Source organism: Medicago truncatula, chromosome 6 (genome assembly GCF_003473485.1).
Source record: "Medicago truncatula cultivar Jemalong A17 chromosome 6, MtrunA17r5.0-ANR, whole genome shotgun sequence".
Classification (NCBI taxonomy): Eukaryota; Viridiplantae; Streptophyta; class Magnoliopsida; order Fabales; family Fabaceae; genus Medicago; species Medicago truncatula.
In genome coordinates this window covers 35182730-35194951 of record NC_053047.1, presented here as the reverse complement: position 1 = coordinate 35194951, position 12222 = coordinate 35182730, and the positions used below count along the sequence as shown (strand labels likewise).

At 31.9% G+C, this 12222-nt stretch overlaps 2 protein-coding genes across 2 annotated transcripts in view; both read left to right on the top strand.

The window, feature by feature from the left end:
• LOC25496679 (disease resistance protein RUN1) overlaps positions 1–4722 on the top strand; it is a 45548-nt gene extending 40826 nt beyond the window's left edge. The window contains exons 5-7 of the mRNA XM_039835151.1: positions 2440–3162; positions 3275–3919; positions 4431–4722. Of these exons, the coding sequence (XP_039691085.1) occupies positions 2440–3162; positions 3275–3913 (1362 nt within the window). The 3' untranslated portion in view covers positions 3914–3919; positions 4431–4722. The remainder of the gene's footprint in view (positions 1–2439; positions 3163–3274; positions 3920–4430) is intronic.
• The window catches only part of LOC11422810 (disease resistance protein RPV1), a 71886-nt gene continuing 59675 nt past the window's right edge, over positions 12–12222 (top strand). Inside the window, exon 1 of the mRNA XM_039835149.1 lies at positions 12–553. Coding sequence (XP_039691083.1) covers positions 48–553 — 506 coding nt within the window. The 5' untranslated portion in view covers positions 12–47. The remainder of the gene's footprint in view (positions 554–12222) is intronic.

Here is a 12222-nt window from a genome sequence, read left to right as displayed (position 1 = left end):
TCTATCAAAGACTTCACAGACCACAAAAACTTCTCATTCATATTCTCATGGCTATGCAATCACCTTCCTCTTCCACTTCAATTTCCTATGAGTACAAATACCAAGTATTCCTCAATTTCAGAGGAAGTGACACTCGGTACGGTTTCACCGGCAATCTCTACAAGGCTCTTGATGACAAGGGAATCCACACCTTCATTGACAATCATGAACTTCAAAGAGGGGATGAAATCACACCATCACTTCTCAAGGCCATTGAAGAGTCTAGGATTTTTATTGCTGTGTTTTCTATCAACTATGCCTCTTCTTCATTTTGTTTGGACGAACTTGTCCACATCATTCACTGCTACAAGACAAAGGGTCGCCTCGTTCTGCCTGTTTTCTTTGCTGTGGAACCTACTATTGTGCGACATCAGAAAGGTAGTTATGGTGAAGCATTGGCTGAGCATGAAAAGAGGTTTCAAAATGATCCGAAAAGCATGGAGAGGTTGCAGGGATGGAAAGAGGCTCTGAGCCAGGCTGCTAACTTGTCCGGCTACCATGATAGTCCTCCTGGGTACCCAACTTTACTTAAATCCTATTTTTCCCTTTTCTATTTTATTTCTTCAACTTCAATTTCACAATAATCTCATCTTAAAGGTTAAAAGGGAAATACCTTTTTTATATACAGTTTTAAAAGTACTATTAGTTATTTATATGTCGAAATAGTTAGAAATGTATAATACATTAGTACATGGATGTGATTGTGATGTTGTTAGACACTAACTTATCTTATTGCACATGAATAGATATGAATACAAGCTTATTGGAAAGATAGTCAAATACATCTCCAACAAGATCAGTCAACAACCCTTACATGTTGCCACTTACCCTGTTGGATTGCAGTCTCGAGTACAACAAATGAAATCGCTTCTTGATGAAGGATCTGATCATGGGGTCCATATGGTTGGAATTTATGGGATTGGAGGCTTGGGAAAATCAACACTTGCGAAAGCAATTTATAATTTTATTGCTGATCAATTTGAATGCTCATGTTTTCTTGAAAATGTGAAAGAGAGTTCAGCTTCAAATAACTTGAAAAATCTCCAGCAGGAGCTCCTTTTAAAAACACTTCAACTTGAAATTAAGTTAGGAAGTGTTAGCGAAGGAATTCCTAAAATAAAGGAAAGGCTACATGGAAAGAAGATTCTTTTGATTCTTGATGATGTTGACAAACTGGATCAGCTAGAGGCTTTGGCTGGAAGACTCGATTGGTTTGGTCCTGGAAGCAGAGTCATCATCACCACCCGAGATAAACACTTACTAGACTGTCATGGGATAGAAAAAACATATGCAGTAGAAGAGTTGAATGAGACAGAAGCTCTTGAATTGTTGAGGTGGAAGGCTTTTAAAAATGAGAAAGTTCCTTCAAGTTATGAAGACATTTTAAAGCGTGCAGTTGTATATGCTTCTGGCCTTCCATTAGCGATAGAAGTAGTGGGTTCTAACTTGTTTGGAAAGAGTATTGCAGAATGTGAGTCTACATTAGATAAGTATGGAAGAATTCCACATAAAGATATCCAAAAGATACTTAGACTGAGCTATGATGCTTTGGACGAAGAGGAGCAGAGTGTCTTTTTGGATATTGCTTGTTGCATCAAAGGATGTAGATTGGAAGAAGTCGAACAGATACTTCATCATCATTATGGTTATAGCATAAAAAGCCACCTTAGAGTGTTGGTTGATAAGTCTCTCATAAAGATTAGTTGGTGCTTTTTCAGTGGTATCAAAGTGACATTACATGAATTGATAGAGGTCATGGGTAAAGAAGTGGTCCGACAAGAATCACCTAAAGAGCCTGGAGAAAGAAGCAGGTTATGGTCTCAAGATGATATAGTTCATGTTTTAACAGAAAACACTGTGAGTAAGATTGATATCTATGTTCAATTTGTTATTTAGTTTTAATACAATTTTGCTCATTTTGGACTAAATATGACCATCTCATATTAGTATTTTTTTTTCCACTTAATTACATGTAAATTTCTCTGTAAAAGATTTTTATTGTGGTTGATGCATTTTTTATTTTTATTTTTGTTAAAAGGGAACTGGTAAAACTGAAATGATATGTATGAATTTGCACTCCATGGAATCCGTAATAGACAAGAAAGGAAAGGCCTTCAAAAAGATGACAAGATTGAAAACACTTATCATTGAAAATGGCCATTGTTCTAAAGGTCTCAAGCATCTTCCAAGCAGTTTGAAAGCATTGAAATGGGAAGGATGTTTATCAAAGTCTCTCTCGTCTAGTATTTTAAGCAAGGCAAGTGAAATAAAATCATTTTCTAACTGTATATATTTATAATGTACAATGATTTCTTTTTCGCCAACATAAAAGAAATCACTATGAAAGTATAGTGTTTGCTTTTTAATTTATTTATAGTTTCTTCCTTTGTGTTTATGCAGAAGTTCCAGGATATGACAATCTTGATATTGGACCATTGTGAATATTTAACACATATACCCGATGTCTCAGGCCTTTCAAATTTAGAAAAGTTATCGTTTGAATGTTGTTATAATTTAATTACAATTCACAATTCGATTGGACACCTAAACAAACTTGAAAGGTTAAGTGCATTTGGTTGCAGAAAGCTCAAACGTTTTCCACCTTTAGGGTTGGCATCTCTTAAGGAACTGGATATCTGTTGTTGTTCGAGTCTCAAGAGTTTTCCAGAATTATTATGCAAGATGACAAATATCAAAGAGATTGATTTAGATTATAATATATCCATAGGAGAATTGCCATCTTCATTTCAAAATCTCAGTGAACTTGATGAGTTATCAGTACGGGAAGCTAGAATGCTGAGGTTCCCAAAACATAATGATAGAATGTATTCTAAAGTGTTTTCAAAGGTGACAAAGCTTAGAATCTACGAGTGCAACCTCTCAGATGAATATCTCCAAATAGTTCTTAAGTGGTGTGTTAATGTGGAATTGCTAGACTTATCACATAACAATTTCAAAATTCTTCCTGAGTGCCTTAGTGAATGTCACCATCTTAAGCATCTTGGTTTGCATTACTGCTCTTCTCTTGAGGAAATTAGAGGGATTCCACCAAATCTTAAAGAGCTTTCCGCATATCAATGTAAATCATTGAGTTCCTCATGTAGAAGAATGTTAATGAGTCAGGTTAGTTGTTGTTTTTTATTGCACTAAAGTATTTGACATCTTTTATAGTATTTCATATATATTTATATTTGATAATGTGTAATATATATTTGTATTTCATATACACTAACAGGAACTACATGAGGCTCGATGCACTCGTTTTCTTTTCCCAAACGAAAAAGAGGGGATACCAGATTGGTTTGAGCACCAAAGCAGGGGAGACACAATTTCTTTCTGGTTTCGTAAAGAAATCCCTTCTATGACTTATATTTGTATTCCTCCGGAAGGCAATAATTGGTCGGCTGACACAAGAGTCAATTATTTTGTGAATGGATATGAAATTGAGATAGATTATTGTCCCCGCTTTAGCTATGTGTACTTTAAGCATACAAATTTGTTTCATACCCCGAAATTGAATGAACTCGGTAAAAGGCAATTTGAGTATATAATGGAGAAAGGACTTTTGAAAAATGAATGGATCCATGTGGAGTTTAAGGTGAAGGATCGTGACAATATAATATTCAGAAATGCACAAATGGGAATCCACGTGTGGAAAGAGAAAAGCAACACGGAGGAGGAGAATGTGGTATTTATCGATCCTTATATTAGAAAGACAAAATCAAATGAATATCTCAATGCTTCATTGTCACAAAAGAAACGGAAACGAAATAAATTTTCAATCCGTATAAATCTTCAGAAAAAGATTTGGGTGCATCCTAAATTCAGGGCTAGATTCAGAAAACAAAAAGAGCACCAAGATTCTCTCAATTAATCACAGGTTTGTGGTTTTCTGTTTAAACTTTACATAATTAAATTGAGATAGATTGTTGAAAAAGGTTTCTCTATTATTGTTATTGAGACCGAAAGTATCAAACCAATACAAATAAATATATCAATTTTGTAGTAATTTTTTTACTTTATTATTTATGCTAATTTTTGCAACTAAATTTATTTCGGGTACCTGGATATAAATACACACGGAACACTTCAAGAATAATATTTTTTTTGGGGTAGCCAAGGCTACCCCTCCCATATGAAGGGCTACGCCCGTGATGCTAACCATTGCCCTTAAAGCATTGGTTAAATTAGTAAAATAAGTAAGTTTATATCGAAGAGTGGTTAATTATTGCTAAGCAAAAAATAAAGACTTGTATTTCCAAGACAACATTTCTAGTAATGGAATCTTTAATCATTGCCCTTAGGGCACCGGTTAGCAAGATCCTTATTATAAAAATTGATTAATTGTTGCATTTGTGCGGTCTAAAATATTGTTTGAATTTAATATGCAGGATGTTTTGTAGCACAAACAATTCTCATAGAAGCATGTCTGGTGCCCAACAAGTGTTTGTGTTCGACACATGCAATTACATGTAAGTGTCGAGTCCGGTGTCATGCTTGATAGGGAGGATGGTTTTTCATATGGTTCATAATGTCGAATTTTGAAACCACTGAATTTTTAATCATAGTTTGCAAGTGCTGTAGTTCAATTAATAGACTGTCATATTGTAAATTTTAGCCACTTTCATAGAGAAGAATGAAGGATTTTCTAAGATTGTCCCAAACGTGTATGTTAAAAATGAAACTCAAGTGCATTGCAGAGTGGTAAACTTTTATATCAAATTCTTAATTATATGAGAAGAGTTGGGAATAAAAGAAACTCATTAATTAACCATGTACAGATACAACCTAGGATTTGTTCTGTTCCGAGTTAAGTCGAATGTGCCACTGCTGGTTCTTAATTAGTATTAGATTTCATATTTAACAGATATGCATGTTAATTGCTAGGGCCTGTCTTCCATGGTGGCTTCTGGCTTATACATATTTGTATTTGAGCTACATTAATTTGATACAAAAACGTAACAAAATATTTGACAACAATTTGGGTGGTTAATGAAGTTAAAATATATGATTAATTACCTTTAATATATGGTTAAGCACAGACGAGACGAGGTTTAGAGTGAGGTTAATGCTTAGTTTTGATACCATATTAAGAGAAGAAGAATGAATGTAAAATGTGGTATCGTTATTACTTGTGAATGAAGATACAATGAGTATTTATTTATATACAAGTGTAGGAACACAGTAAACTAAGGTGAGACTCTAATCTTAGTTGCTTGAGATACAAGTAATATCCTCTTTGCGTGTACTATCTAATAGCATGATGCACAACCATTTTGTCGAGTAATGAATATCGATCAAGGAGAAGCCATAGCTATCAACTTGGATTTTTGTTCAACTATTAAACTGGAATCTTTAATAGTTTATATTTTTTGTATTGTTTAGTTTTATCCATTTTTAATTGGGTCCTAACACTAATTATTTATGGTTAAAACTTAATGAAGAATCTACAAGAGATAAATCAAACTCCAAATATAGATATCAAGTTACTGTATATAGACTACAAAAGTGATTAGATTCCAGTTTGGACTAAAAATAACGACTGGAAATGTGATTTTAGTAGATGGGATTAAATATTAAAAAGACTTTTGAGGTCCATACAAAATATCACTTAAACTCTCAATGTTTTTAAGTCCCTGGATTTTCAAGTTACACATTTGGCTTTAGGTCTTCGTAAAAAATAAAAAATAAAATGCGTCCTTGCAAAAGATTTTGTTTTTAAGAAAATTCCCTGGGCCCATCTAAGGTCATATGTGGCAGTTGCAACTTGGCAATGACATGTCATTTCGATTAATTAAAAAATGGAAATTAATTTATAAAAATAAAAAAAATTAGAAATTTATATTTAAATTTTTGAAAATTTGTCAGATTATAAAATTTATTGAAATTTTTAAAAAAAAAAATCATTATCTAATTTTCAGATTTTTATTTTTTAAAGAAAATTTAAATTTTTTTAAAACATTAAAAAAAATATTTCAAATGAATAATCTGAAGATAAATTTTCAGAATTTTTTTTCAAAAATATTATCTAAATTTTAGTTTTTTTTTATTTATGAAAATTAATTTCTAGAATTTTTAATTTTTCCAGAAAAAAAAAACTTTTTAAATTCAAAACAAATCTGAAAATATGTTTCTTTTAATTTAGAATTTGTTTTTTTTTCATTTTGAAAAATATTCTCTAATTAATTTCCATATTTTTTAATTTTTTTAGAAAAAAATAAAAAACAATTATTTTGGAATTTTTTTCATTTTATTTATTTTTAATCTTTTTTCCCTTTTTTCAATGTTTTTATTTCAAAAATTAATTTCCAAGTTTTTAAAATTGTTTCTTTAATCTCAAAATTAATTGATTGCCACGTCAGCGCCACGTGGTAAAGAGTACACAGTCAGCAAGTGCCATGTCAGCGCCAGACTGTCACCTAGCACTCCAAATATAGAGATCAAGTTACTGTACAGACTACAACATGTATTGATTTCCAATTTTGACTTAAAATAACAGCTAGAAATGTGAGTTTGGTAGATGTGATTAAATATCAGAAAGACTTTTGAGATCCAAACAAAATATCACTTAAGCTCTCAATCATTGATAAGTGCTAGAAAGTTGTATTTTAAATTAATATTCAAAGCACTTTTATTACTTGTTTTGCAAGTTATTGAGGAAAAAGCCGAGAGATAAGTGATTATTGCCCTTTTACGCTTTATCTATCTTACTTCACCCATTTGTGCAGGATTGGAACTCAAGACATCAAGCAAAGAGAAAAAAATGGAGAAAAGTACAAAGAGGCAGGAAATGAAGTCACTCGCCTCCAACTCGCCATGGCGAGCAGCACAGGCGAGCAATTCCAGTAAGCAACAAAGATTACACACCACCAACTCACAATGGCGAGTAGAAGGCGAGTACGTTCGCCATGGCGAGATCAAGGCGAGTTTCAAAGGCGAGCAATTTTGGAGAGCATCAGTGTTTCACTCTCCTCACCATGGCGAGGGAATGTACTCGCGAGGCGAGTTAGGGCGGCTTAGGCTTCTCACGGCTGACGTGGCACAAACCCAATGGTGAAGGAACTTCACTCGCCCTGGCGAATGAAGGAGCTCGCGAGACGATTTGATGCAGAATTAGAATTCTATAAATAGCTCATTCAATCATTTCATTAAGGATCCTTAATTTTTCATAGTTTTCATTTTGTAATATTCATAGAGAGAGAGAGATAGGGATTGTTCTTGATAGAGTGAGAGTGATAGAAAGTGGATTCTACATCATTTTGTTGAGAGATCACAAGTGTGTAATGAGTAGCTAAATCTCCTTTGTTCGGATTAGAGGTACTTGATCTTAGCTTAACATGTAATCTTTTGATCTATAAATATATGGTTCTAGCATTTAATTTGATATTGATGTTATTCTTGCACTTTAATACTTATGTTTGATTTAATTGTGATTGATAAATACTTTTGAATCTAAGTTTAGAATAATCATCTATCAAAACATGGGTTCTAGACATGGAATTGATGTTTTGATAATCACCTTTTGTATCCAAACTTAAAGCTTTCTTATCATTCAATTGATTGAGAAATCATCGATTAAATGATAAGACCGACTCTTGAATCATTCAATAGTTTGAGACATCGACGATTGAATGATACAATTGATTTCACAATATTGTTTGGACACGAATGATGTTGTCGAGGGATACGTGATAATATCAAAGAAAAGCTAGAATTCATGTATGATTATTAGGTTACGTGTGACACTTGATCAAGGAACTCTAATCCTAACAAGTTTCACACTTTATTAATCTCAACTTTATCATTTGCAACTTAGTTATTAAAACAAACAACAAATTATCGTTTAACTTAGAATGATATTTGGTGTCGAACGATCCATGATATCGCACTAGTCTCTGAGGAGACGATATAAATATTTACTATTGTTTGATGCAAAAATATTACATCAATCATTTTTAAGGACCCCCACTTAAAAATGTCAGTTCATTTTTTAGGTCCCCCACATAAACTTGAAAAAGTGGTTGGTAAAAGTGCAGATCCAAATAAAAGCTACTAATAATTAAATGAGAAATTCATAAAAAAAGTATTATGTCTTTTAAAGTAGGTGATATATTCAGGTCTCCCTCCGGAAACGAGACCGATCTATCCGTGTTTTTAAACTATATATGATTTTTAAGGTTCAATCCCATTTTCTCTCCATTCATGCCTTCCCTCAAACTGTATCTTTTTTTCCTTCTTTTTTAAGACACTCACATTGCTTTAGAGAAATTACATGGAAAGAGGAGGCAAAAAAGTGATGGTTATTTTAGAGAAGATAGGAAATAGGAAGGAAGTTTCTTACATGGTAAAAGTGTAGAGCCAAATAAAAGCACAGGTCCTACCAGGGACAGATCTAGACATGATGGTTTGGTGTGACAAAATTGTAAAAGAAATTTTTTAGTGTACATATTTGATTTATAATACGATATATATATATATATATATATATATATATATATATATATATATATATATATATATATATATATATATATATATATATATTAGTAAATGCGAAAATTAAACAGAAAAAGTGCTACACCGAAGAGGCTAAGGCAAGTTTGTTACATCTCTATGTCTCAGGTTCGAATCACATCTACCACACATTTGTGAATCATTGTCCAATTATGTGATACTCCCTCCATCCCAAATTGTATTACTGTTAATGTTGCATTGATATAAGGTTATAATAGGAATGATACCAGATATGGTATATATATCATTTAGTTTTTGTGTATTTTTAAAATGTGTGGTAATTATACAAAATAAAAAATTAATAAAGGATGAAGCTAATATATAATGTCACTCTATATTTTGATGTATATTTTTTTATTAAAAATTAACTGGAGAATTAATATTAATAATTGTGACAATAATGATCATTTTACAATTGTTCAATATAAAATATAAACTTTGTCCTTTAAATAACATAAATGATGAAGATAGTAGGATACTAACATTTCTATTATTACTATTATTCTGCTTCTTAAATTTCCTATTCTTGTCTGATTTTGGAGTCCCACAGAACAACTACATTTATTTTTATTTCATATACTGTTATTTTACTCTCATGAAGTAACAAAGAAAGATTGAAATTAAATGCTTTATTTTAAATTAACTATTTATGGTTTGTTTGTATCCATCCACTTATTTCAGCTTATGCTTCCTTTTAGCTTATTTCCATAAGCTGCTTCCCGGATAACTTCATCTTCACCTGATCCTGCAATTCTTCAGCAATAGTGTTGGCAGATTTGAGTGGCAGGCTTGTTATAAAGAAGTTGCCACTGCTTTAATTAAGTTTAGTTTATTTGGTCCACCTTTGCTGCTTAGAGAGCTGAGTAAGCGAAGGCTGTTTGAGCATTTTTGAAATAGTCATGGTGCTACTGCTAGAGTTGGAGGATGTTTGTCCAGTGTAAAATATTGTTGGAATTCCATGTTTTTATTAGCATACAAGTTTTATAAGCATGTTTATTGAATGTTCATATGTTTACATACGAATGTTTAATTGATATCAATAGTAGTTCGATTGGGAGCAGAGTGGTGTCACGACTTCAGGGTGCAGTGAAGTGTATGTGATAGATACCAAAATAAAGACCTGAACAAATGCGTATATTTTTGGGGAACAAGTTAAATTAGTTAACTTACGAAACAGTTAACTTATAAGCAGTGGAAATATATTTTTTAGGAGATAATAGACCGTAAAAGTGAACAATTGTGTGCATTTTTTTAGAATCAAGGAAAATGACAAAATCTTTAGAACAACAACATTCCTGTCTGTTTGAGTCCACATAACAACTTTTATTTTCATTTTATATACGGTTCTTTAGGGTATCAATCTAATTGGGATGTCGTTGATTTCCCTTGACGTCTGTCGTCTTCCTTGCTTCTTGACTTAAAAAAAAAAATTATACTATTATTTTAGTCCCATGAAGTAACAAAGAAAGATCGTAGAAGTAAAATGGAAAAAGGTTAAGAAGTGTAATTAATAACGTAGCACGAGGACAATATAAATAATGGTTCTGCAGTGTTTTTCAGTAAAGAAAAAGTTGAACAATAATTGTGTGAATGGTCCACACGGCTAAAGGAAAATGAGAAGGATGTTTCTAATTTAAATGCATGCACACTGTAAATAACTAAAGTATAACTAAATTATTGTACTATTATTTTATACAAAGGTTATGTTCATGTTTTTTTTCTTTACATGCAGCACAGAACTCCAAAGTACCTAGGTAGAGCAATAGAGTGTGCAGGGAAAAGATGCCAAAACTTGTGGCACGCCTAGTTGTGGTACAATTAGCGCCCTGTGCACATCTGATAGGGGCAGAGTGGTGGGTGGGTGCCATGAAATGGTTATATGGTAAAATAGGGAGCAAAGAACCATGTCCCCCCATTTAGATGCTTTGGGTTAATAGATATGCCAATATAAAGACATGAGTAAATGTGTATATTTTCTTGGTAGATAGACAAAATGATAAATCACTTGAAAACATACACAAACGAGTAAAGGAATTTGGATTCAAATCTCGATTACGACGACCGGTCTCATAATTTATGCATTTTTGTCGGTTGTGTTAGGAGTTGTGCACATAAAACTAATTGAAAAATTTACATGAGGTGAGTCAAACTCCAAATATAGACATCAAGTTACTCTAGTTCCTTCAAAATAAAAAGTTAAATGTGGAGAAGTGGGGTGTCCGGGGTTCGAACCCCGGCCCCTGCATATAAAATGCATTTGTCCCTACCAACTGAGCAAAGCTCACGGGGACTCATTTTGCAAACTTTATTACTCCATATTTATATCCTTGTTTAGTTTTTACTAAATGTTTTATGTTCAAATATTATACAAAAATGTTACTAATACACCCTAATGCACAGAAAAATGTGTGTAAAAGTATGTTAAAAATGATGCTTTGGTTTTAGCATTCAACTAGATGGGCTAATTAAAGGTTAAAACATTCTACATATGGGCTACTTCAAAAAGTTTGTAAAAGTATGTCAAATATTTGTTGCTTTTTGCAAATTACACTACTCCATATTTTATCACCTGGCTTGGTTTTTACTATTTCTGTTTTATGTACAAATATAATAATACAAAAATGTTACTAATACATCCTAAATAGTTTACGGTGGCATTAAATATCACAACTTTTTCGACCTTTTTTTTACAGTTTTTAAGCTGTATGATTTTTGAGGTCCAATCACATTATATCATAACTTTTTTATGCATTAGTGATTAAGCTGTTTGATTATTGAGGCCTGAAGTTCTAAATATCACATAGTCTCTCGATTCATTCTGATGCCATCAACTCAACCTTTCTTTTTCCAACATTTATAACCATAAAATTAACAATGAAGATATAAAATAGTTACTATAAAAAGAGAAATAATAGTTGTGCATAAAAAATTGATATCAATTATAAATATCATATAGTTTTTGTGTATTTTGAAAATATGTGGAAATTGCACAAAACTAGATTTAGACCTGCGTGTTGTGTGGTTTTATTTTATTTTGTTATACTTAGTGTTTTATAAATGATAGATCAAACTCTCCGATTTGGAGGAGGAGTTTTGAAGGGTTTATAAAAATTTTTAAATTTAATTTATGTTGCTATACAACAACAATGAATCCTTATCGCATTAAACATAGTTGACTACATGGATCAAATTACGCCATATGAAAGAAAATGTTGCTATAATATAATATTCTTAAAATTTAAAAGATATCAATCATAAACATTAATTTATTATTCTCTAATAAAAATACTCATTTTGTAAAAAAACTCTAAAAAATTGTGAAAGATTTTTGTATTTTCCCTTAAAATTTCTTCCCTCAAAGCCCTCTCTTCCTCTCCCATCCAAACTCTCAAACAAAGCCCAGCCCAACTTTGTTATATGAAAAAGCAAAATTTTCTACATACACAACCAAAGGGTTTTTTTGGTAAATTGATAAACATCAACTACACTATCAATTTTTTTAATAAAAGCTAAAATTTCTTATATATAAAAACATAGGGAGTACTACTTTTCCCTCTCTTCAGTTTACACAGTTTTCTTAATTTGTATGGATTGTTCCATTTAATCGTTTATTTTTGGATTTGACTGTTATTTGGAAGATATTTCCTATTTAGAGAATGTATATGATGC